At 39.2% G+C, this 27178-nt stretch overlaps 2 protein-coding genes and 1 long non-coding RNA gene across 5 annotated transcripts in view; 2 read left to right on the top strand and 1 right to left on the bottom strand.

Moving 5' to 3' along the window:
* The window catches only part of ZNF292 (zinc finger protein 292), a 58510-nt gene extending 32074 nt beyond the window's left edge, over positions 1-26436 (top strand). The window contains exons 2-9 of one of the 3 annotated variants that reach the window (XM_069851203.1): positions 1304-1458; positions 1992-2070; positions 3340-3475; positions 13052-13254; positions 15929-16065; positions 17300-17441; positions 19187-21029; positions 21117-26436. In XM_069851203.1, coding sequence (XP_069707304.1) covers positions 1304-1458; positions 1992-2070; positions 3340-3475; positions 13052-13254; positions 15929-16065; positions 17300-17441; positions 19187-21029; positions 21117-26383 — 7962 coding nt within the window. In that variant the 3' untranslated portion in view covers positions 26384-26436. Of the gene's footprint in view, positions 1-1303; positions 1459-1991; positions 2071-3339; positions 3476-13051; positions 13255-15928; positions 16066-17299; positions 17442-19186 lie in introns of those variants that run through there. The other 2 variants (XM_069851202.1, XM_069851204.1) reach the window with 2 other exon arrangements.
* Positions 1-27178, top strand: part of SMIM8 (small integral membrane protein 8) — a 723388-nt gene that overhangs the window by 669585 nt on the left and 26625 nt on the right. The window lies entirely within an intron of this gene.
* Positions 2467-22002, bottom strand: LOC138717665 (uncharacterized). Its single transcript, XR_011336923.1, has 3 exons — positions 21885-22002; positions 8276-8398; positions 2467-2554 (listed from the first exon to the last, which is right to left on the bottom strand). It is a non-coding gene; the product is annotated as an uncharacterized lncRNA (long non-coding RNA).

Genomic DNA, 27178 nt, shown 5'->3' with positions numbered 1-27178 from the left:
ATAAGATGGCCAAACTGTGGGTCTTGAAGACTTGTGCTTTGTAATATGAAGCCCAGATGGTGGCAGCTGGCTACTTGTGGCATGCTACCAAGGCTTGACACAGGAGCAAATACTCTTAACTTCTTTATTAGTGAACTGGATAAGGGGGCAGAGCGTATCCTCAGCCCCTTGGCAGATGGTACTGAATTGGCAGGAGCGTTTGATACCTGGGGAAGCCAGGGAGGCTGTTCAGAGGGACCTCAGCAGCGCCGGGGAACGGGCTGGTGTGTAGTTCAGCTAAGGTGAGCCCAACGTCTGCATGTGGGAGGGAGTAGCCTCGTGCAGTGGCGGAGGCTGGGGCGCCCTCAGACACCACCCCAGCTCACGGTGTGTCTGTGCCAGCAGGAGCACGCCTGGAAGGCTGAGTGAGGGAGATAATCCCTGTACCGAGCACGTGTGGGACTGCATCTAGGTACTGGCAGGCAGGAGTTCCCAGTAAGCAGTAGTCAGGCTCAGAAACAGGCTGCCCACAGAGGCTGTGGAGTCTTTCCTACAGGATACTCACATCTCCATTGGCCGTCACTCCAAACAACTTACTCTAATGGTCTTGCTTTGAGCAGAGTGTCAGACGACCTGAGTTGTCATCTGTTACTCTGAGCTTTCTGCTTATTATGACCCCCCAAGAAGCAAACAGCAAAATTGATTGCCTTAATGTGACAGACTGCAACCTGCTGTAGTGCAGGAATTACTTTGCAATCCATCAAGTTGCTCTAGGTTTGAGAGCAGAAATCTAAGGGAAACCTGGTTTGGATGTTGACAAGAGAACCTTACTAGCTCCTCCACCTTAACGTGTGTCTGAGTCTGAGTTCCCCATCCTGACTGAAATGAACAGAAACATTTTGCTCTTTTTGGGGTGGTGGTTGTTTGATTACTCTCTTGATTTCTATTTCTAAACCATTGTTTGTAGGTATTCATGTGTAAAAAGTAAGAAAACAACTTTTTGACTAATGAGTTTGGGGTATATATATGTTGTCTTTAAAATGTGGAGTTCATATTACTTTCAGGACCGTGAGAAAAGTGACATCCTGAATATATGTGTCTATCTTTATATTAGAAGAGAATGATTTTTGTGTGGAATTTTAAGTTCTAGTTGTTAATGAAACAATAAATTTTAATGAGAAAACGCATGTTTTGTGAAGATGTGGTTCATGTTAAGGAGATAGAGGCAATCATTAAGAAGGGTAGCCTACTAGTGATGGGTATAAAACTAAAAACTTAGATTTGTTCCTGAATTTTTGCATTGTTTGTTCATCTTCCTAAACAGACTTTGCTGGAATATGCAGAAAAGTGGAAAACATCAGAAGACCCTCTGCCCCTCTTAGAGGTGTACACAGTGGCTATCCGAAGTTATGTTAAAGCACGACCTTATCTTACCTCTGAGTGTGAAAATGTAGCCTTTGTGCTTGAACGTTTAGCACTGTGAGTATGTTTTTTAGTTATGAAAACAAAAGCTGTGTGGTTTTAACTTTTCACTGCCTTAATGCTTTCCCAGTCCAGTTCACAACCTACGGAAGTTCTAAATAGGCTGGGAAGCACCTTCCTTCCTCATGGTGAATGGCGAATGTGAGAGAGAATGTCTTTGGCTGCTGGAAATGGAGCAGTCTTGAGAAGGACTCTTCTGATACAGGACAAGCCAACATCCCTGGCTAACGTTTTGTTACTATTGATTTCCATGCAATCAGAAAGTGCATCTGTTTAGACGCAGTGTTACAAGGTTGAACTTCAATGACAAATCATTTTTTTTTATTATTAGTGGTTTTTTGTGAGTTTGCTCTTACAGCATCTGCAAGAATGTCCATGGCCACTTTTTCTTTATATGTTCAAACAAAACAGACTTTTATGGCTTTGGCGTTTCAAACAAATGACTGCTTTTATACTAGAATTAAGAACTGTTCAATATACATTTTAAAAGCAAAAAATTGCATCAAATAATATTCCTATTTGCCTTCCAGAAGCTGTATTGAACTTCTACTGTGTCTGCCTCTTGATTTACCTGAAAAGAAATGGGAAGAATTTCAGGCTTTTGTGCAGGTGAGTTTGATTCGTGAAATGATGACTTAATAGCTTTTAAGAATCACTTGGAAACCTAGGGATGTTAAGTGTGTGCTGTGTCTGAAGACTTGTTTCCTGGTGGCTGATAAAGATCAAGGTCTTCAGCAGGAAATCCTATGTACTCTGCAGTAATTGCTGTCAGTCATATCCTTTCTCTGTCATAGTTCATGTAGCAGCTGTAAAGAAAAGAATATTTTCAGATACTTGAAAGAAAGCTCATGTTTCAAGATATTTGTCTATTAACACTGTTAGAAATGAAATAATATCGTATAAGTAGTTCTTTTCTATTTATGGTTGTACATTTGAGACTTATTATGAATGAAGGATCTGTCGATACTGCAGGACTGCTAGATCTCCCACAGGGCACTAGCTGGCTAAGGATTAGAGCTCTGCTTTAAAGGAGGGTGTTGAAACAAGTTCAGCTCCTTAGCATTTGTCAGAAATATGTAGTGGGAGGTCCTGCCTATAGTTAAAAAATAATGTGAGGGTTAGTGAGAAGGAAGGAATAACAGTGAAAAAGACCAGATACAGTTACCTCAGTGTTCTCAACCTAAATAACATAGAAAGATACAACTCCCTGATTTAAATCAATTCTAAAGAGGTGTGTTTAGCACCAGGAGGTTCCACAGCCTTCAGAGCAGGTGGAAAAGTAAAAGAAGAGTGAAGATATTTAGTTTGCTCCCAAGCATACATCTGCTTCCAAATTTTATCCTAGTACCTAAGTGCAGTAGAAACTATTTGAATTGATTTTAAGATTCCAGCCTGCCTTCATCATATTTGCATAGAACCATGCAGTGAGTTCTTGTAGCTTAAATCTTTTGCCTTTACAAAAATAATTTTTCAGTGTCTCCAGTGCATAACAACTGAGCTGCTGAAGACTGTGAAAAGAATAAGAGTTGAGGCAGCTGGTCCCAGACCAGTATGTGGACCAGAAAGTTTGCTCATCCATTTTTAAAAAGGAAGCCTCTTTCAAATTTAGTTTCAGAAATTTAAGATGTAGCCATGGTAATAAATTTGAAGGCAGGTTTGGGGCACTCAGTCGTCTCAGTTTGTCAGCCTAAATCTTGGGCGACAGAGGCAGATGTAAAACCTGCATAGGATGAATATTAAGATTGTTTGGTTGTACGTTTAGCTCATCTGGTAATGTTTAGGGGGGTTTTTTTACGTAAGCTATAAAGCACTATAAAAGACACATATTCTTAGTATCTTTTTTTAACAATACTCTATTTTGTAAAATATATTCTTCAGGTGGCCCATAAAAACTTGATGGAACATGGTAGCCGGGAACTGCATATCTTAACTACACTCACGCAAGAGAAAGGGGTGTGGAAGAACCCAGTGTTGTGTGGTATTCTTTCCCAGGAACAATTGGATCCAGATAAAGGTAAAATGTAAAATGATGATTGGGATAAAATATGTGATAATGTATATGATATATGTGTTTGTGTGATAATGTATAAGATATATAAATAAATATACTTGTAGCATTTTCTGAATTATTAAGATAGTATGTTCCTAGGAATATACAAAGCATTTAATGTTGGTATTTTGCATAAAATGTGATCATAGCTGGAGGTCTCTTGCCATTTTCTTTATAAGCTGTGTGAAGGGAGATTACATACAGGTTATTTTGTGATGGAGTAAGTTCAGTAGTGGTATATGAAAATTATTTGACATAAAAAATCCCCTCCCCCTTCTTTTTGAGAATGGCATTTACTCGATTATGAAATGCAAAGAGGATCATTACCAAAGATTCATTTAGACCAGAGTGCTGAGAATGGCTAACAGCAGTGGTGGAAGGAAGACTATGTGATCAGCAGAGGCTTAGAATGATATTTTCCTGATGTATTATTTCCATTGTTAGTGATTTGCAGTTCATAAGTAGTATCCTTGTGTTAATAAGTCTTAGCTGTTTTCTTTGATTCTTCACCTAGTTGGTTTTAGAATCTTTATGAACAGTTACACCTAAGTGTCTGTGGCGCAGTTCTCGTGTCAAGTAAAGTGTGGTTCCTCTTACTGTCTGCCTCCTTTTAGCCTGATGCCTGATTATTTAAGATGATATTCTATATTTATTAAAAATTAAACTATTAAACTATTCTCGCATCCTCTAGTGAATGCATCGCAAGGCATGATTTGTTAGACTGCTGTCATATCCCATCTTCTCTTTTCTGTAGTATCTGTTCCATACCATCTTCTAGCTTTACTGTCCCATTCCTCATACAGGGGACCAAAGGTTTTATCAGCAGTCAAGATATAGATGTATTGATTTTCTGCTTCATTTTACATTCCTTTTGTAATATTCCCTAACATTAGACTTGCTTCTCTCCACTGTGCATTGAACTGGTGTTTTCTTAAAACTGTCTGGTTTATTCTTGATTTCTTTCTTGAGGAGCTGTACCTATTTCAGTGTCAGGATTTTCCCCTAAAGCACAGCTTATTTCTGTATATACTATTAGGATTTCATTTTTTCCTAGTGAAAATTGCTTTGTCTATTATGCCACGTTATGGAGTGCAGTCCTCTTCAGTCTTTTACTGTTGACATGTTTTTACTACCCTGTTTTTATCAGCATGTTTTGTCACCTGGTTCTCTACTCCCCCTTTTCCAAATATTTATATAAATGCTGGACAGCAGAGGTCCTAGCACAGATCCACAGGGAAGCCACTAAGAGGTTTCAGTATTTTCCTTTTTACATCTAACGGATAATTTATCCATATAAGGATCATCTTTTTACTACCAAGATATTTCAGCATATTTAGTGGTTTTGAGGAATTTATTTTAATGCTTTTATGAAATAATTTGGATCACGTTTATTATTATCACCATCACAACTTCCTCAGATAAGTCCGGTAAATGTATTGTGTGATTTATTTTTTTTTTACAAAAGTTGTGCTTACTCTTCCACAAGATTTGAATTTTGCCACTTCTTTTAATAATTTACTGTGTTGCTAATACAGATTTTGGACTGGTACTCAATTCTCAGAGTCCCCCAAAGTACACTTATACCAGCTTCACAGGAACCACTTTCTAGTCCTCTTAACAGTAAGGTACTGCTAGGAGAAAGGTTTAATTAATATTTTACTTGCCTTCAGTTTGAGGGGTTTTAAGAACCTCCCTCATGAATCTGGTTTTGGTGGTGTTTTCCTGCAGAGTTTTTAATGAACATTTCAGGATTTGTTTTACTCCTGAACGTTCTTTGGTCAAGGATGCTTGCACCTTTGACTTGACTGGCTGACGTACAGTTATTACTTGTGTCTGTGGCAAGATTGTCATACTGCATATCTATATTTTTTTATTCAGTTGGCAAGCTGTTCTCTAGCTGTTGTCATCCTCAGCAATACTGCATTGTTCTGTGTCATCTTCTTGCTAATTTGAAGGATATTTATATTTTAGTAATACCAGAACTCCGTTGCCCAAAGAGTTGGCTTTCCAGTCTGTAATCCAGCACTCCCACTGGCTGCCGCTTACCGTCTTTCAGTGGACAACTCTCAGCAGTATTCAACCTTAACTCCAGTATAACAGTCTTCGGAATATTTGTAAACTTTGCTTACAGGGTTTTGGTTTTGTTCATAATGTTGCCTTTGCCTTTTGCTGTTTCAGAAGTTCCCAAGTATCTAAGTAGCCAGCTTATTACACGGAGATGTTATCAATTGGCAGATTTGATCAATTCAGTCTTTAAGTAGGGGTTAGTGTAGACATCTGTTTGTTGGAGGTGAAACAGCTAATAAGGACTGGAGGTGTTTTTCGTAATGTTGTCCTCTTAAGCTTTTGTTGCCTGTATTTGTTTCAGCTGTTTCTTCATGTTTGTTCAGTTTTATTTCAGTCTTGTAATGTCAATTATGACCTATTTAGAATAATTATCACAGAATCACAGAATAACCAGGTTGGAAGAGACCCACCGGATCATTGAGTCCAACCGTTCCTATCAAACACTAAACCATATCCCTCAGCACCTCGTCCACCCGTGCCTTAAACACCTCCAGGGAAGGGGATTCAACCACCTTCCTGGGCAGCCTCTGCCAGTGCCCAGTGACCCTTTCTGTAAAGAATTTTTTCCTAACGTCCAGCCTAAATCTCCCCTGGCGGAGCTTGAGGCCATTCCCTCTTGTCCTGTCCCCTGTCACTTGGGAGAAGAGGCCAGCTCCCTCCTCTTCACAACCTCCCTTCAGGTGGTTGTAGAGAGCAATGAGGTCTCCCCTCAGCCTCCTCTTCTCCAGGCTAAACAACCCCAGCTCTCTCAGCCGTTCCTCATAAGGCCTGTTCTCCAGCCCCTTCACCAGCTTTGTTGCTCTTCTCTGGACTCGCTCCAGAGCCTCAACATCCTTCTTGTGGTGAGGGGCCCAGAACTGAACACAGGATTCGAGGAGCGGTCGAATTATAACCTATTCAGAATCTTTGACATAGCCAGATATTTGCTGAATTCTAGGTCAGTGATTATATCTTGTCAAAGGCCTCTGTTGTTGACTCCTGCAAGTCAGTTTGCCTCTTTGAGTCTCCTGTAGGAAGCACAACTGGATGTCTTTTTCATCTTGGAGACAGATCCTTTTGAATTCCTCTGTTTTCTAATGGTACACACTTAGGACTTCGTGTGAGAGACAAATTCATTTTTTCTGACCACACAGCACTGCTGATTTGTTCTGATGACAGTCAAGCAAACACAGTCTGTCTGAACTGAATTGTTCTCTTGCTTTTCTGGTTTCGGGAATGGATTATTGCATGGATTCCATCTAAATATATGCAGGAAATACTCACTTCTTGAAGTGTTTGGGAGATGGTTCTCTGAGTGCCATGTCATTAAGTAATTGCCTTACTCCTGACTGCCTTGAGCACGGCTTAATTTTCTGATGAATGTATGCCTGTAAGGATTAATTCAGTAAGGAGCTCAAAAAAAGTAGAGGATGGATACCCAGTTGTTTGAAGCACTGATGAGAACAGCAGGAACTACATACATACAGTAAGTGCAGGCTTGTGTGTGTGCATATATAAAGTCTTTTCACACTGGAAATATTCTCTGGACACTTGATTTGTCACCTGCTTTGGGTGAGAAACGTCAGCATTGCCCTGGATTTTTAGCCCATCTCTGACCATTAGTATTAGGAAACCTGGCCTAAGTTACCAAATTCTGTGCAATAGATGTCACGAAGTAGAAGAATCTTCTCTTGGGAACCATTGTTATGCTGATACTCCACTTGAGTTGGTTTTGAAGAAAATTTACCTCTCTTCCCCTGCAAGTGGAACATCATCATTGCCATTTTGGGCTGGGCTTATTCGCACAATGCTGGTCTGTTCTGTACAGAGGCCGAGCCTGGAAATAGCAATTGGGATGCCTAATGAGCTGAAGATTATTATTTTTTTTCTTATTCTTGACTAGTGACCTCAAAGAGAATTTATTTGCAGAAACGGAATTGTTAGCAGGGTCTTCAAATGTGATTTGTGGCCCCCCTAAATGGACATCTGGCTCTAATCTGAGAGATTTCCTGAAACTCCTTTTGAGTTTCCTGAATCTGTTTGATATTGTGTCATGAACCAACCTACATACATTTGAAGAATGCCCAGGCAATCTTCCACTCCCTCAGAGCAGTTCAGTGCTGAAAAGAGAGATCCTTCCTCCAGTTCTGCATATGTTATTGTTCCTCGATTCTGTCCGTTGCTTCGGTCTTTACCCAAAAGGACCCAGAATAATTATGCAACTAGGTCTGCAATTTCTTGATTCAAACTCTGGTTTCAGAAGAGTATTATCTCTTAGAAGTGTGCTCAAGAGCTGCAAAACTACTTGTTTGTTCTGTGAATGTTGTTCTTTTTCCACCTAAACCTGTCTCTTGTGTCTTTAAAGAACATATATCAAATTTTGAGTATTGTCTGTGTAACATCATGGACATTTTAGACTTGAGAGATCATCCAAGGTTATGTGAACCCATCAGGTCATGAGTATAGCAAAGTATCAGTCTTCTCAAATGATATTTAGGTGATCTCTTATGAGCATTTTGGTAACGTTCTTTGCTGTGGAGCACTGCTCAGCCAGTTTCCAGCAATGTCAAATGGTGGGAACAATAGTCTCAGTACCAAAACAGAAGGAAATTTGGAAAGATACATAAACATAAAAATAAAATATCTTATCCATGTCATTAAATTCAAGATGATAGTACTAGCTCTGATCGCTGACTAGTCTGAAAGTAAATGGTTCACTTGCTTTAGCACTTAGCAACCATTTTCATATTGCTGTCAAATGTTGCATTACATTTGCATGTTGACTGGACCTGCTACTGCTTCAGGTTTCACCTGCTTGGCTGCTTCTTTTCTGGAGATTGCCTGTGATGAACAAGAAGCACTTGTATTTGGAGAGATGAATTTTCCAAGTTTCTCTGCTTCATCGATTGGTTAGGGAAAGAAACCTTAGTAAGATAGTTATAATTTTTCATATGATAGAGGATCTTTTGTCTTTTTGGCCTCCTTCTGGATACCTAATAGCTGAATTTGGAATCAGAGCTGATTTTAATCTTGAATTGAAACGGATTTGAATTCATGACAACTAGAATTTGTTTCTTGAAGTTGTGGGTAATCTGGTTATTGCATATTGCTTAGTGTACCAAAGTCTGAAAGATGAAGTATGTCTAAGCATTTTGGATTATATGATAGCCTGCTGCTCTTTAGTGTGAAACTTTTTTTCCATCCTTGAGTTCGTCTTTTTCTTGTAGTGATGGTGAAATCCTTCAAAGCTGGCATTAGTATCTCCTCAGCTGGCACTGAGGATGAGTGGAGAAACTGTCTAGAGGAAAAAGAATCTGAGATAACCCTACAAAAAGACAGGTTACTGCTGCATTTTTTTATCGGAGTCTGATTATCCTTAGAGATTTAAACCTGGCTGTCACGAGTTAAGTTCTTGAATTTTTCATAAGTTTAAATGTAGTCAGCAGACTCCTGAAGTCTGTCCCACTGAAAGGAGGTTCGAGGATATCGCTATTCAGATGTTATGAGGATGGGTAACAGGCAGATTAGGATTTAGACAGCCAGTATGGAACTGTTTTCAGTAATTGGAGCATCCACTGTAAGAATCTGAAAAATACCAGCAGCCTCACCTTCAAAAATATACTGGGTATATTCAAAGCAGCCACTTGGAACTTTTTACCATTTCACCAGACAATGTGCCATTGTAGAAGCATCCAGGATTGGTGCTGCATTAAGCAGAATTGTGCTGAGATGTTGTTTGCATGAAGGACTCTTGAGACGCAGCTCCAGGAAAGTATGAAAGTATTGAGTGCAGTTCAGGGTCACCCACAGTGTGAATGCACATGTGAACTAACAATTGAGAATGACTGAAGAGGTTACGGAAGTGTAGCTGAAGTACTATGAGGCGGATAGTCTACGTGCACATTCACCTCCTGCTGTATTTGTCTTCCTTGGCCAGAGTGAGGGTGAGAAGAAAGAAGTGTCTGTGGTAGTTTAATCTATACCTACCCAAGAACTGGTGAAGGTAGAGTTAATAGGATTATGAGTGCTTCGGTAAAGTAAAATGGTTTGGTTTGTGCTCTACAAGTCCTCCAGTCAGCCAGAGCGTGACACATATGTGGACTGTCTGCCACAGAGAATTTACTGCTACAGAGTTGTGCTCGTGGCTTGTTCATGCTTGTGTGCTACTAATCTGTCTCTTCTCTTTATTTTAATCCATGCACAGAATGAACATTACTTGTAAGAGAAGTTCATAGTAGTGCTTGTGGACTTGACATGGAGTGACTTGAGTAGTATGACCTGAGACTCCAGCTATGGGAATCAAGGGAATAACAGATTAGATTCCAATATCTCCAAGTTTATTTGTCAAGAGTTAGTAGAACATAGAATCAGAGAATAGTTTGGGTTAGAAGGAACCTTAAAGCCCATCCAGTTCCACCCGCCCTGCCATGGGCAGGGACACCTCCTACCAGCCCAGGCTGCCCAAGGCCGTCCAACCTGGCCTTGAACACCTCCAGGGATGGGGCAGCCACATCACAGTACCATCTGTCAGATGTCATGTTCTCATCTTTTTTTTTTTTTCCCCTCGTGTTAGTTCTGTAATTTTTTATGAATTGTGCACTTGCCTTGCACAAACATTTTACGGAATGGTGGAGCATTGCGCAGAAGTGTCATTTAGTAATTCTTCCAAGAACCATGCTATTGATAAACTGCATCATTCTCATTAAATGCTTAAGGTTTTGTGAGCATAGAGGTTAACTAACTCGTGCTGGAAAAGCACTTGTGCCTCAAAGCATTTTTATGAAGTTACATTTGTTACTATAAACTGACAGTTTATCTACAATAACTTTTGAAATAGACATGGCACTATAAAATGTATTTATAAAATGTTAAAAAAAACCAAAGCAAATCTTATCCTGAAGACTCTTCTCCCCATTAGACTCACTCCTACAGCCTTGGCAGCATTTTTTTCTTAAGATTTTGTACATATCTTAGTTATGAACTACATATAATCAAAACTTATGTTTTGAATGAGCTTTCAAATGTCAACTGTAATGATTATGATCACTTGGGTTAGAAAAAAGGCTTAAGAGTTAGTTTGTAACTTTAACGCCAAGGTCTTCCTATATCTTATTGAGGAGATAACAGAAAATGTTCTGCTGCTTATGCAAGGTAGGCTGGCTGAAACATTAAACACTAAAGGAAGGGGATTAGCGAGAACTAGCAGATAGAACACTGTCTCTGAAATATTAAAAGCAGTAATTATAATAATAAATCAGAGTGAAATGTCTTGGGTTACCAATATAGCTGAAAGTCTAAGGTCTTCCTGTATCTTGTTACAGAAATAAGGTAAAATGTTCCAGGCAGGCTAGATGGGAGTAAAAGCTGTGGGTGAAAGGATTTACTGGTACCTGGTAAGAGAAAGAGCAAGGCCAAAACTATTGAATGTAATTAGTCTCTGGGTCATTTGTGGGTTGACAAGAGTATGTCATTGGTAATGTCATTAAAGGAATATTTATTCTGCTTCTTAAAAAGCACATCCGCTAGTGAAAACCAAAATAGGTACCATCTACCAGTGGTCTGTTAGCGTGCTCTACTTTTCCTTTGTTCCTGCATGAATGGAAATCTGGTCAAATCTTCATCGACATGGAGAGAGGAAGAAAGGATTTATATTCGACTGAATGGTGTTACACATCAGTGAGCCATGGCTGATCATTTGTAGTAGCGCACAAGGATCCCAAACAAATAACTTACTTGGTTGAAATGATAATGCAACCATAAATCTGAAAATAAATGAAAGATAACGATGGGGTCCGTCAGGGCTGATTTCTGCAAAAGGCAGTATTTTCTGCCCTAAAATTCTGTGTGCTAAAATGATAAAGAAGAAAATGGTTGACCTGATTTCAGTTGCAAGATGGGCTTTTAGTAATATGCTGCATAAGTAGCTAGAAGAAGGAGAAATCATGAGATAAAATGAAAATCAGTCACGAATGAAAAACTAGCCAGGATGGGAGTTAGCAAGGAATAATATGAGGTGATCTTTTTTCTTTCAGTAAACCTCGTGCTTGGTATACTAATATAGCTAATACTAGAAAGGTAATTAGTTTTGCAGATGCTGAAATTACTTAATTATTTCATGAAGACCAAACAGGACAGTGCAAGTCAAGAAAATATAAATTAGGTGAATGAGCAGCACGATTAAAGTGCAATTTGAGGCTGGTAAATAAAGGGGAATGTAACAAATGTTTCTACCAAGACACCTCTTGGTAGAAACAGTTGTTACAGTGTCAGAAAGTTAGCACTGCAAATTTCCAGAAGGCTTCAGGAAGGCGTGGTGAAAATAACCTAAGTCTGTAAAAAATCTCATTTAGGAAAGATCAAGATTTTACCCTGACACTGCAAGAGACCATCAGTCTGCTGCTTTTCATGAAAGAGTGGAAACAAAAACCAGTAGAAAATTCTGTTGTTTTTAAAAGATGAGAGGATGTGGAATTAAGATGTGAATAATTGAAAACCAAAAGTGTTTTTCATGCAGTGCGTAACTAGCTTGTGAAAACACTTGTAACAGGGGAGGGGTTGATGTCAAAAGGTTTAAACAAAATCATTGTCTCTGTGTCTATCTGTTTTTAATCAGTGACTTTAAATATTTTTCAGAGGCAGTACTAAACCTCATGCTTCACAGCTGAAGCAATTTTGATCTTGTAGATCTCGATGAGACCTGACCTATACATGTAGGAGTAGGAACATTAGCCTGTGCCCCCCTTTTTTGTAGGATTCTTATGCCTTCCGCCAAAGCACCTAGAGCTGGGTTGTTAGTGTAGACAGTGGAGTTTTCACTCCAGTAACAGCATATCTAAAATATATAGTTGAATAAAATACAGCTATTCCCTTGTGTCTCTGGGTTTTAAACTATACACAGTCAATTGTATACAAGATAAGCCTCTTTTTGTTGGAAACTTAATTGGCTGAATAACTTTTAAAGGAGTTTGACTGTATTCTGTGGATGCCTCATACGAAATATTTAATGCCAGTAGAAAGGACTTCAGATACTTATACGCTTCTCATGTTTATTCTTTCATAGCAACGTCTTTAAAAAGCAACTATTAGCAAAGGTGTAGCATAAACATAGAAAGAAGGATGTGAGAGTAGTGACTTTGTGTTATTTGCCTTTCTGTAGAACTATAATCAAATGGTATCTAAATATTTTAATATATGTGCTTTCTAAATCTGTTCTGTGTGCAGCTATTTTGCCAAAAGATCAGAATGAATTAAAACCTGCAAGTAGATAAAACGTCTGTAGCAGGGAATCCTTACAATAAACAAGTACTGAGTATGTTCTCAAAGACGCTTTTTCTCGTCTTTGCTTCTGTCCTGGTTTTGGCTTTCATACCTTTTATATCTTTTTTGATTTGTGTACATTTTAGGGGTTAACCATGAATGAGTAAATGCCATCTGTTAACTCTGTAACCTGCTGTGAAACGTGTATGTAATATTTTGGCTTGTTTTTCTTTGAAGTGAATGAATTTTTAGTGTTTGAAGGCCCCGTCCTGCTGGATATGCGTATTAAGCATCTAATGAAAACAAAGCAATTAACGCAAGCTACTGCCCTGGCAAAGCTGTGCTCTGACCATCCAGAAATCAGTGCAAAAGGCAATTTCAAGCAAACCTACCTGGTCTGCCTTTGTTCAGGATCACCAAATGAAAAGCTAATGGAAGAAGTAAGTAAAAAATGAAGAACATTTTTAGACTTATTTCTTAAATTATAATAAACTCACTAATCATAGGCTGTTTTTCTGTAGAGAAGGTTTTCTTTTAAAATATGCTCTAAAATATTTTTGGTATTTTGTTTTTTCATTTAAGTCACTTTTAAACTGACTAGTAATGACTCAGAATACTTGTGAAAGTGTAACATTAGGTCACTGGTAGGCATTTTATGACCCTGCCACTACTTTGTTTCATTTGACTTGAAGTATTTTTAAAACTCTGCTTCAGATCTTGTTAGTAAGGTGAAAATAATGGTTTTCCCATTTTTACTATTTTAAGTATAACTTTTTGTGGAGCACCTAGTACTTAGAATGGGGCCCTTTGGATGCTACTTTCAGTTCAGAGAATAAATGTAACCTTTTTTGACCCAATTGAAGGTGAAATCAGATATTTGATCTGGTTTGAAATATAAAATCCTTCTTATTTAAAAGCAAAAGTCAAAGAAGTGATGACAGCTTTTCTCTTCTTTCATTCTTTCAGGTGACATCTTCATTTCTCACCCCACCCCAAAGTTTTATCTGAGCTTTTTTCCTTCTTAAAGGAAAACTAACTGCAGTTGTCATTTTTCTTAGCTGTCTGCATCTCTCTGCTGTCTTTTTGTCTCTGTCCTCTTTTTGTGTTAATAATAACTATTAAGCATGTTGAAATTGATCTTAAAGGGTTGAAAACTATGCAGTGATTAGAGTTGGAAGTGTTTCCTTCCCTAGATATAGACTGTATTCTAAGATGATGGTGTGTTCTTCCAGTACTCAGTAGGATCGGATTGGTCTTGCTCTGGATGCTGTAGGCCCTACCAGAACAGGCTCAGGAGGAGCTGTGACAGGGCTGTACAATCTCATGTTTGTTTGCTGAAGACTGTCAATGGAACTTGGAATTTGTGATCCGCAAATGTGCTTCCTTCGTGACTCAACCCCACTGCACTCCCCCAGCAGAATGGGCTTGGTCAGCGAATGAAGCATGAATCCCGTAGACACAAGGAGTGGGGTAGCCTTGTTTGTTAGGATGCCACACATACAGATAAGTTCAAACTGGGTTATCACAGGAAACCGAATTCAGATATTTCCAGACCTTGGATTGCTTGGGATGCTTAGCTTTGTGGCTTCAGCTGCAGCACAGTTTGCGGCATTGCTAACTATTCTGGAAAGTTCTTATATTACTGAGAGAAGTCCCGTCAAAGTGGGCTTCTGTACTGGGGAGGACAGTCATTTCGTAGTGTGAGAACAGGAGGAAAATGGAAAAAAACAGGTAAACGGTAAAGAAGTACAGCTCGCTCTTTAGTGGTATGGAGAACTTGATATCTGTTTAGAATAGGCAGAAAGGTAGCATTTAAACTCGTTATCATCTTGAATTAGTCCAAGCAAACTTCAGTAATGTGAAGAATACAAATCAGCAGTATGTGGAATGCTAGGCTGACAGACTTGATGGCTGGGCCTGCACAGATCTTTGCTGGAAGCTGGGTCCTTCGAGAACTCTGAGAGGCTGGAAAAAAAAAAATTGCAGAAAAGATTCCTTTTGTGTTAAGTTCAGTTTCCCATATTCTTCCCTAAGCTTTTAGCTGATGGTTGCCATCCGAGATGGAGGGTTATTACCGTATTGACAAAGTGTCAATTTAGAGGGGAAAAAAGAGTTTCCATGGTCTTCAAAACTGTTGTTTGATTGCTGGACCAAAAGCTGGATACTGTGGTGCTACAAGCAAGCTGTGCTGCCACCTTATCCAAAGTATCAAACTAGCTGGGTGTTTGGGTGGGCGCTTCTGTTTCTTACTTTGGTTGGTCTTGTGATTTCTTGAGAGATTTCCAACAGCGCTGTTGCAATGGTCAGGTTATTCCTCAGCTGCCTGTGTCAAAGAATAAATACCAGCATGTCCTGCCAGATGTGCTAATTGATGTAATCAAACCAGTCTACTGAGAATCAAGTTAGACAGTAATTGTTACAACAAGTGCAGTGATTCAGTACTGATGCGACTGTCTGGTATGACTGGGTGACTGTGTTTTTTTCTTTTGTTTTGCTACAAAACTAAGTGCTTCCAGCATTGCTTGAACAAATAAGTTATATTACAAGAGGCTGTAGTGTTCTTCTAGAAAAGCATTCAGTTGACCTGCTTCTTATTATACAGCTTCCCTTTTTTTATCTTTGATTTTTTTTTTATAAATATTGGATCATTAGTGTTAAACTTTGGATTAATTAATCACCCAGCTGTTGTATTAAATCAGTAGTAATAGTGACTGGTAAACTGAGTTAGAATGTGAGGTAATAATCTTTCTGTGTTAGGATGCAGTTTAAAGTTATATATCTGTATTTTACAATTATCATAGGTGTGTAATACATATATGAAAAATTAATGTTGTACTTTAAATAGATGACTGGAACAGTAGATATAAATAAGACTTAACGTCCGAGAAAAAAGTTTATCTTCACTTTAATAAACCATTTTTTCTGGTGGCATAATCAGTTTTGACACTCTGTCTAGAAATACACTGGTTTACTTTCAAGCTTCTCTCTGTCTGATACAGTTAAATATTCACTAAGTTCTAAATTACTGTCTTTTTGCAAAGGATCAAATAACTGCATGTCTGAAAACGAAACCATGTTCTTAGTCTCGGTCTTGTTTTCTTTCTTCCCTTCTAGATTGCTGAAGTAGATTGCAAAGATGCTCTAGAAATGATCTGTAACCTAGAATCTGATGGAGATGAAAAAAGCGCTCTAATTTTATGTGCAGCATTTTTGTCCCGCCAGCTGCAGCAAGGAGAAATGTACTGTGCTTGGTGAGTTTGGATATTGTTTGCCATCTAGTGCAATAAAAATTAGTTGTGAGAAGGCAGAGCTGATACATAAGACATGAGTTAACTTTCTTTAGCTGATAACATCTGTGAGCTAAACAGGAAGGAGATAAGGCTCTTGGAAAGCTAAAAAAGAAAAGGGGGAAAAAAATGGTATTTGACAAGATTAGCTTCCATTATGGCAATTTGAAAGCTGCATGTATGATGAGGCATTTACAGATACCAGTAGCTGGTTAGTAATTTTGCTTCACAATAATCTTACACTTAGTGAGGAATTTAATGTCTGCAGGCAGCTAGTCAGCGTTATGTCAACTTTTAATGCATGAGTACCGTTCCTGTCTGTCCTTATTTCATAATGCAGTATTTCTTTCCCTAACAAATTTCTAGAAAAGAAGGAGCTCTTTACTACTATAATCAAAATAATAGGCTACATTAAAATACTTACTTTTTAAGGCTTGTTTTCATTAATGTGGGAGCAAATAACTGGCCTTTGTCAGATATTTGAACTGTTGCGGTCTGAATTTCCAACTGCTTGCAGTTGGGTTTTACTTCCAAGTCTGTTCAGTTCCAGAAGAATTTGCTTTGTGCACCTTCTTTTATGCACAGCAGAAGAAGAGCATCTGCTAATGCAGGATTCTGCTTTAGCAGATTTTGCTAAAGTTTTGGGGATTACACCATTCCACAAAGTTCTAAATACCCTTGGCTATTTGCACCTATGGAGGAATGAACTAGTGAGTTAATATAGATACAGTAATATTGTTTGTCTTTTGGAGCTAATTTCTCACTAAGTCACAGTTCGATTCAACTCTTAGAGCAGAGCAGCTTAAGAAAAATGTATCTACCACAGAGCAAAGCCATCCTTCTGTAGCTGCTAGTAATTACCAGGAATTCAGAAGTGTAAAATTCCAGTCTGTGGAGTGAAGAGTAAACTACTTCACAAGACTTTTTTCAGTACCACCTCATAAGCCTGTAAATTATATAACAGAAACTGTGGCAATACTGGTTTTAGTCTCATCTGTCCTTCTGGAATTGTAATAATTTTGAAAATTAGATGTGAGTAGTGTGGGTTTATTAATAAAAACTTTTCTCTGTAAAATAAGATCTAAATAAATTCAGAATTTTTCCTTTTTCAAAGGCCTTCTGTTCTCAGCCTTGCATTTTCTTGTGATCAGATTAGCAATTGCATTGTTGGACCTGAAATATTGTTCTCTTGTTCTAGGGAGCTGACTCTTTTCTGGAGTAAACTGCAGCAAAGAGTAGAGCCTTCTGTTCAAGTGTATCTAGAGAGATGTCGTCAGCTTTCTGTGTTAACTAAGACTGTTTATCACATTTTCTTCCTGATTAAAGTAATTAATTCAGAGGTAAGGATACTCCTGAAAGAATACTTTTGATGTTTCTAATGGAACTGTAATCATGAAAATTTATGAAAGCTGCTTAGGCATCCTGTCTCTTTGTGTAGCGTCAGCTTTGTGGCAATCCTAATTGTTTTGGGGAAAGGCTGTAGCAACTTCCTTCTTCAGGTAAACTGAAGGTTGATTAATTTTGAATCATTAAAACTTCTTTGTTCCTTTGGAAAAAAAAAGGGGGGATAAACAGAAGAGCTGGATGCCACAGCTGAGATGAAGGAAAAACGAAAGATGAGGTTATAGCCTTTACTACTGTCCATATCCTCTAAATGAGGTATTTTCTGTTTGCAGGTCCTAATGTGCCTCTTCATCATTTTCCATATTTCTAATTTTACAGAAAATGGAGAGGAAATGCTTATGAGGAGAAGATGTGGAGGCTGTATGTTAATATATGAAAAAATTGCAGAAAGTTTAAAAAGAAAAAAACACACAAAACCATCCCCTTTTGAATTGCCACTGAAGAATGCAGTTCGTTTTGATAAATGAAATACTTGCCTTTTGTGGACTTACACCCAATATTGCATTAAAAATGCTGTTCATCTGTCTCAACTAACCTTTTCATCTAATTTCCCCAGTTTCCTTTCATTAGTCATTGTACTATTTAATGTTTATAGCTAAATTGAGCTCTTCCAAAAGCTTTTAATTTGGAGATTTCTGTAATTTGGTATACAAATTCTAAGTATAAAAATCGGTTGTTTTCCTTTTGCACTGTTCTGGCATGGCTAATCAGGGACTTCTAATCTTAAAGATTATTTTTTCCAGAGATCTGAACTAAATTGGAGTTAGAGAGGGGGACAAAAGTAACTTTCACAGAGTCTTGTGATATTGAGAGCTCTGTCTGCTCCATGCCATGACTGATTTTTCTCTAATGAGCTGCCATTGATGGCAGACATTGGAGACCATGTGGGTAGCAGACTTGTGCATTCATAAATTCACTGGACTTTATGCTCATTTATAGCAGAGCCTCTCTGTGCATCCTTGGCAGCATAAGGAGATTGTAAAGTGGACATAAATGTAACTTATGTTGCCTAAGGGTATGAATGAGAAAAGGTCACATGACCTTCGGAACGCTTAAACGATGGCACATTTAACTATACTTATTGCTTCCAGTTGGAGTGAAGCCATGTGTTCAGTTGAGGTCAGTTGACTTTGAAGTGGCATAATAAACCTTTATACCTTAAGTAATTTCCAAATTATAGGTATTTTTGAAGATCATGTGCTTCTCTTACTTCAGCTGTAGCACTTCTTGCCATTTGAATTATACCCAGTGTTACCTTAATGCTCCATAGAAGCTCATCTCAAGTAAGCGTGACACAACTGGCCGGCTTTATTTCGTGGACAGTGCTTAATATTGCTCTAATAGAAACTGATGTCTCTACCGTACAGCCCTACAGTCATCAAACTGGACAGAAGATGCAATCAGTATGTGGTTTAGTTCTGTGTAATCTTTTGCATTTTTTTAGTGGCATGAAAATCAACTATGCAGTTTGAAGAATAGCATCTAAAGACAAAACACTGTTTCTTAAAGTAAAATATATTATGAACTCCAGAGGCATTTTTACTGACAGTTGGGGTTGAATGATGTTGTGGGTTGTGATAAACAGATGGGGTTGTGATAGGTACAGATTGTGATACAGGTTGTGATAGAAACAGATGGGGTTGTGATAAACAGACTTACTAAAATGAGTCTTGCTTTACAGATCGATGGTGCTGGACTTGCGACCTGCATTGAACTGTGTGTGAAAGCACTGCGCTTGGAATCCAGTGAAAATGCAGATGTCAAGATATCCATTTGCAAGACTATCTCCTGCTTGCTTCCAGATGATCTGGAGGTTAAACGTGCTTGTCAGCTGAGTGAATTTCTTCTCGAACCCACTGTGGATGCGTATTACGCTGTTGAAATGCTGTATAATCAGCCTGACCAGAAGTACGATGAAGAAAATCTTCCAATACCAAACTCTTTACGCTGTGAGCTCTTACTCGTGCTGAAAACTCAGTGGCCTTTTGATCCAGAATTCTGGGACTGGAAAACTCTCAAGCGTCAGTGTCTGGCACTTATGGGAGAGGAGGCATCTATCGTGTCATCAATAGACGAGCTAAATGACAGTGAAGTTTATGAGAAGGTTGAGGATTGCCAGGAAGAGACTAAAGAGACTTCTGTGAATGGGCTTGGTGGCACTTTTGATGAAGCTTCAAGTCTTCTTAAGGATATCAGAGATGAAAAGCAGAAAAAGAGAGAAATTAAAAAACTCAGAGAGAGGGGGTTCATATCAGCTAGATTTAGGAACTGGCAAGCTTATATGCAGTATTGCGTGTTATGCGACAAAGAATTCCTCGGTCATAGAATAGTTAGGCATGCACAAAAACATTATAAAGATGGAATTTACAGTTGCCCTATTTGTGCCCAAAATTTTAATTCTAAAGAAAACTTTGTTCCCCATGTAACTTTACATGTTAAAAAATCCAGCAAAGAGAGACTGGCTGCTATGAAACCACTAAGAAGACTGGGAAGACCTCCCAAAATAGCAACTGCCAACGAGAATCAGAAAACTGATTCTGTATCCAAACAGGAGCAGCGACCCATTAAGAAGAACAGTCTCTATTCAACGGACTTCATTGTGTTTAATGATAACGATGGCTCCGATGATGAAAATGATGACAAAGATAAACCTTACATACCAGAGATCGTGCCAGTTCAAAAGCCACTCCCTGTTAATGAATTCACCTGCCCCGTAACATTTTGTAAAAAAGGCTTTAAATATTTTAAAAATCTAATAGCGCACGCGAAGGGGCATAAAGATAATGAAGAAGCTAAACGTTTTCTTGAAATGCAAAGCAAAAAAGTGATTTGCCAGTACTGTAGACGACATTTCGTAAGTGTTACTCACCTGAATGATCATTTACAAATGCACTGTGGCAGCAAGCCTTATATCTGCATACAGATGAAGTGTAAGGCTGGTTTTAACAGCTACGCTGAGCTGCTGACACATAGGAAAGAGCATCAGGTCTTCAGAGCAAAGTGTATGTTTCCTAAATGTGGCAGGGTGTTTTCCGAAGCCTATTTACTCTATGATCACGAAGCACAACACTATAATACCTATACCTGCAAAGTCACAGGCTGCGGAAAGGTGTATCGTTGTCAGAACGAACTGGAAAAGCACGTTGAGGATCACAGCAAGCAGCCTGAAATAGTGCAAGAGCCTGAAAGCCAGACTAATCAGCCTGATCTTAGTCAACCTTCTGAAGCTAATGAAAATACTGATGGAGTTTCTGTTAAAGAGGAATTGGCATCTCCTTCAGCTGACAACCAGAGTAGTTTTACTGAAGAAGAAAACGTTGTCTGGAATCAAATCAAGGCAGAACCAGTAGGGAATGAAAGTGTAAATGCACCAGAGAGTATACTGCAGCAAAGCAATTCCCTGCCTAATGCTGGTTCAGAGCAGTCTCCTGCAGGTTCAGTGAAGACAGAAGTGTCAATTCCAGCAAGCGGCGTTAAGATGTCTGCTGTTAGCCAGAAGATCCGAGAGAGCTTTCTAAAAAGAGGTAAATTGGCTGCTACCGCCAGTAAAGAGGATCCCACTGAACCTGGAGCCCAGCAGCTGTGCTCACTGGTTGACTCTTGTCTTCCAGCTTTCCAAGAGAGAAAGGAAGACTGTCTCAGTCAGACTCAGAATATTCAAAGTATTTCTGTGACCTCAGACACACTAAAACCAGAAGCCCTTGAATCAAAAAGCTTAGAAAGACAAGTGAGTATTGTAACTCCATTCAGCGTGCAGAATCAGGCAGGATATCGCAACAGCGTACCCATTTCCAAACTTGAAATTGAAGACAGTATTAAAGTTGCGGCTAATCTGTATAACCTGCCTTTAAAGACTTTAGAAAGTATTACATTTATTCCTTCGCAGCCCAACGTAAATAACTCCTTAGTCCCAGCTGTGCCACCAGCAGCCCCAGTTCAGAAATTTAATTGTCAGGTTGAAGGGTGTACTCGAACGTACAACTCATCACAGAGCATTGGCAAACACATGAAGGCAGCGCACCCTGACCAATATGCTGCTTTTAAAATGCAGCGTAAAAACAAGAAACCACGAAAATCCAGCAATCTGCAAAACGTGCCGAACGATGGGACAATTGTCTATCTTATGCCATCGCAGGTGGGCAATCCTAGTAGTGGTGCTGCTTTTACTGCCCAGAACAAACCTAATCTGAATCCCACCTGTTCCAGTCAAGCGCAACATGTCTCAAATACACTTTTTCCAACCCACCTAGAAAATCTGGCCAATCCTATATTGCCAATAGTGGAAAGTGTCATAAATCCAAGTTTGTCTACTCATATTAAAAGTGAGCCTGAAAGTGTTTTATGTTCACAAATGGAAAATCTGTCTGGTACAACCTTACCTTCCCAGTTGGATGATCTGGCAAAAACAGTTATGCCTCTCAATATTGATGGCAATTCAGATCCTTTTCTTCCGTTGCCTGCAGAAAATGGTCCAATGTCTCTCTTTCCTTCGTCAGCAGAGAATCCTCCAAGTTCAGTTTTCTCACAACTGGAAAATAACACGAATAACTTTTCATCACAGCTAGAAGGAAACACTAGTTCTGCTTTCCCAAAAGAGGAAACTGTTGATCAAATATTTCCCTCACGATTGAGCAATGAAAGTAATTTCAATGAGACAAATTCTCAACATCCAGCTTCAGAAACGGTGAAAAAAGATCGTGGCCAGGCCACGAATGGGAAAGAAAGGAAGCCAAAACATAATAAACGGGCAAAGTGGCCAGCAATAATTAGGGATGGCAAGTTCATCTGTAGCAGATGTTTCAGAGTTTTCACTAATCCTAGATCGCTTGGTGGTCACTTATCTAAGAGGTCTTATTGCAAGCCTCTTGAAGGATCAGAAATTTCTGCAGAAGCTCTGCAGGCTAATGGACAGTCTTTGCTTGCGAGTATGATTCTTTCCTCAAATTCCTTAAACCTGCAGCAACCCCAGGAATCTGCCTTCAATCCAGAAACATGTTTTAAAGACCCATCGTTCCTCCAGTTACTTGCAGCCGAAAATCGTTCTGCAGCCTTACTACAGACTGTGTTTCCACGGGTCAATGTGACTAACTTTAATCCCAGTGGGAATGATGAAGGAAATCAAATTATAAAACAAGCCTTGGAAACTGCCGGCATCCCGAGTACCTTTGATAACACAGAAGTACTTCCACACATAGTTACCACAAGTTGCATCACCGGTACAACTCCGATAAATGCGCCTGTTCTCCCCAACTCAACTGTGTCCCCTCTGCTGCAGGCAGTCTGCAACCCCAGTACCCTCCTCACAGACCAAAACAGGACCCTCAACGCCAAAATTCCTCCAATGAACGAATGCAAGAGTTTGCCTGGTTTTGCAACAGAGGACTTAATGCTAAAGCCTGTTGAGAATGGCTTATGTCCTAGCTCGTTTTCTAACAGTGTTGCAGCAGTGCAAAACTTTGCAGGGAGCGGTTCACGAGTTTCAGTTATAAGTAGCCCAAATAATTCAGGATCAAGCAACTTGAATAAGAAGGGAACCAGTGCTTCGAAGAGGAAGAGAAAAGCAACTACGCCCTTGCTTGCACCCGATATATCACAGAAAGTAGCCGTAAATAATGCAACAGTGGTGGGACTTCTGACCAAAAGCACTGAAGGAAACGTGCAAATACAGGGACAGAGTTTTCAGTCCAGCTTGCTGGCAAATTGTGGCTCTCAGGCAGTGGTGGAAAATCTCACACAGAAACTCAATAATGTTGACAATCAGTTATTCATGGCCAGTATCAAAGAAAACTTCAAAACAGCTCTTGAGGGTCATACAACTTTACCCCCTTTAACGGTAAAAACTGAAAATGGGGATTCCCAAATGATGACTGTAAATTCTTGCATGCAGGCAAACTCAGAAGACCAGCTGTCAGAGGACAGTGTTATGCAGAACCTAGAAAAAACCCTGGAAATAATTAAAACTGCTATGAATTCACAGATGCTTGAGGTGAAAACTGAGGTTCAGGATACTGTTGCAGCTCCAGGACAGAACTCGCAGGTAAATAAAGCACAGGCTTCTTTGGGAAATTCTGCACATAGCACACAACTACCCACTCCTGCGCAGTTTGCTGTGCACGCCGGGAATGCTGCTGCGGCAAAGAGTAGCTCTGCTCAGCCTGTGACATCTCAAAAGGATGATAATCAAATAATGGAAATTTTAGAGCGGTTGCAGAAACTGAAACTAGAAGATGATCCACTCATTCAGGTCTCTGAGACTCTTCCACAGTGTCCTCCAGCAGATGCACTAGCACCAGCAGTTCCTCTTGTATTAACTGAAAATAAACCCCTAGTCCAGATATCTTCAGAGGCAAGTAACATTCAGTTTAGTGATAAAGTTAATAAGCCTTTTGTATGTCAGGATCCAGGCTGCACTTACAGTGCTATGACAAAAGATGCATTATTTAAACACTATGGCAAGGTTCATCAGTACAGTGCAGAAATGATACTAGAAATTAAGAAACATCAACTGAAATACGCCCCGTTCAAGTGTGTTGTACCTACTTGTCCAAAAACTTTCACAAGAAATTCTAATCTCAGAGCACACTGTCAGCTTGTACATCATTTTACAACAGAGGAGATGGTAAAACTAAAAATTAAAAGGCCTTATGGCAGAAGATCTCAAAACGAAACTGTAAACACAGCCCCACAACCTGTCGAAATAAAACCTTTGCAGACACTAATAATAGAAAACAAAACTGCAACTCCATTGGTCAAAGAAACTCAGATAAAAGAAGTTGTACAGCCTGTAATAGTCTTGGAAAAGCTTCTACCAGAAAATAATATTCCTGAAAGACTGGAAAAACCTCCCCAAGTGGTTTCTGTCCCACCAGAGCAGCACAATGCAGCCTGTTTCGGTAGTACGCAGGCGCAACCCAAATTACGCAAGGTTAGGAGATACAAGAAGGAGAAAGAAGAGAGAAAACGTAGGAAGCCCGTAGCAAAGTCTCTGGAATTTCCCACTAGATACAGCCCTTATAGGCCATACCGGTGCGTCCATCAGGGCTGCTTTGCGGCTTTTACGATACAACAAAACCTAATCCTTCATTACCAAGCCGTGCACAAATCAGACCTCCCTGCCTTCTCTGCCGAAGTGGAGGAGGAGAATGATCCAGGCAAAGAGGAACGCAATGAGGTGGAAACCAAACCTGCTGTCAGAGAGTTCAGATGTGAGGTGAATGACTGCTCTCGCATCTTCCAAGAAGTTACCAGCTTGATACAACATTATATGAAGCTTCATGACATGACCCCAGAGCAAATTGGAAACATGAAATCGGCTCCAGAGGTGGGAAAGTTTTCTTGCGATCAGTCTCAATGTAAGTCTTCGTTTACAACGTATCTTAACTACATTGTGCATCTTGAGGGAGATCACGGTATTAAAATAAGGCCAAACAAAGTAGAAGACGACGGTGTATTCAAGTGTGACTGTGAAGGCTGTGACCGTATTTATGCTACAAGGTCTAATCTCTTAAGGCATATTTTTAACAAACATAATGACAGGCACAAAGATCATCTAATAAGACCCAGGAGGCTGACACCAGGTCAGGAAAACATTTCAAGCAAAGCAAATCAGGAGAAACCATTGAAGTCCAAACAGAGAGGATTGAAAAACAGATCAGGAAAAGAAGGTAACAAGCTGCCATCAAAAACAAAACAAAAGAAAAATGTGAACCTGGAAAACAAAAACTCAAAAGGAATACAAGTTCAAGAAAATAAGGCTTATTCACTGAAACGCGGCAAGCACGTGTATTCAATAAAGGCTAGAAATGATGCCTTATCAGAATGTACGAGCAGGTTCATAACTCAGTATCCATGTATGATAAAGGGATGTTCATCCGTAGTTACAAGCGAAAGTAACATAATAAGGCATTATAAATGTCACAAGCTGTCCAAAGCGTTTACTTCCCAGCACAGAAATCTTCTTATTGTATCGAAAGATCGCTCTGTCTCACAAGTGAAGGAAGCCTCTTGTGAGCAAGAGGAGACTGATAAAAAAAGTGATGTGAAAGAGCCTGAGCCAACTGTGATAGCAAGCAATAATGATTCAAATGCATCTACGTTACCACAAAAGGAAACTGAAAAAAGTGAGAAGGATGAAGTGGATGAACTGACAGAACTATTCATTACTAAACTGATTAATGAGGACTGTTTGAGTGCTGAAAATCAAGCAAAAATCTCTTCCAGTGTAAATAATGACTTGCAGGAGACCAGCTCCTGCTCCTCAGAAAAGCAAAAATCGAACAACTTAAAAAGAGCAAACAAAGAAAAAAATATATCCCAGAATAAGAGGAGGAAAGCTGAAAAAACGGAGGAAGTCCCGCCTGCTGATGTGAGTAGCGTGCACAGGGAGGAGGAGACTGCTGTCGCCATTCAAACAGCCGAAGAGAAACCTGCGGCTTTTGACTGGAGCTCCTTTAAGCCGATGGGTTTTGAAGTGTCGTTCCTCAAGTTCCTTGAAGAGTCTGCTGTGAAGCAAAAGAAAAACACCGAAAGAGACTATCATAGCGGTGGAACCAAAAAAGGATCCCATTCGAACACGCGAAAATCCAATGAGAAGACCTCTGTAGCAAGTAGTAATGTCACTGGGTCGTGTTCAGAAACTGAGACCCTCATACTGTTTGCGAACCCATCACAGCTTCCATGTGGTGACAATGTAAAGATAGTGTTAGACAAGACTCTTAAAGACTGCACCGAGCGTCTATTAAAGCAACTTCAGGAAATGAAACCTACTGTCAGTTTGAGAAAACCTGAAGGACGTTGGGAGGATAATCCAGAGGTTACGGCTGCAAAAGTAATTGTTATGAGTCCCGAGGAAAGGGAGTCAAAAATACTGAAAACCTAATGTTTTTAACCATTGACCTATGATTAAAGTTTATTTTGAATGGAAGCCATCAAGCATGATGTGGAGCTCATTTATTTTGAAGTGGTTTAATCTAGCAAAAAACATGACATGAGTCATGTTAATTTCTTAGTTGTTTTTATCCCTATGGGACTTGAAGAACAGAGTAATTGCTTCAGTTTTGTAAATACTCTATCAAAACCTCAACTTTCTATCAGATTGTCCTTTCCATGAACTAAATCTTCGTGAGTTGTCTGTGATTGGTATCTTTCACCAGGTCACTGCTCATGTACTCTTTATTTGTAGATACATTTTTTTTGTATATATTTATTATTGTAAATCATTTGCTGCCACCAGCAGTCTGTAAGTCTAAACTATTAAATGACACATTTATATTCAGAATTTTAATTTGTAACTAAGTTAGCAGGTTTTTAAGACTGTTCTTTAGTCATTTTAAATTAAGAACTTTTGAACTAAAACTAGCTAAGTCTGCCATATCCAGTTTATTTTGCCTAAAGCTTTTATTTACAGGAAAGGAGCTGGATAAGATCACATTTCGTAGGTTAAACGTACTGACACCCCCTCATTTTTGTAAATTTTAACATCCAGTACCTATGGATGATACTCACGTGTAGTTAACTCATAAATACGATAGTTTTCTTATAGCTACATTTTTCATTGCTTTTAATTGGATACAAAGCATTTATGATTCCATAATAAAAATGGAAATGTGAATAAAAATAGTTTGCTACATTGGAGATTTAAAACAATATTTGGTATTAAAGAATCCGTTGTGAA

This window comes from Phaenicophaeus curvirostris, chromosome 2 (assembly GCF_032191515.1).
Source record: "Phaenicophaeus curvirostris isolate KB17595 chromosome 2, BPBGC_Pcur_1.0, whole genome shotgun sequence".
Taxonomy (NCBI): domain Eukaryota; kingdom Metazoa; phylum Chordata; class Aves; order Cuculiformes; family Cuculidae; genus Phaenicophaeus; species Phaenicophaeus curvirostris.
The sequence above is the reverse complement of the archived record's forward strand: the minus strand, read 5'-3'. Positions and strand labels throughout refer to the sequence as shown.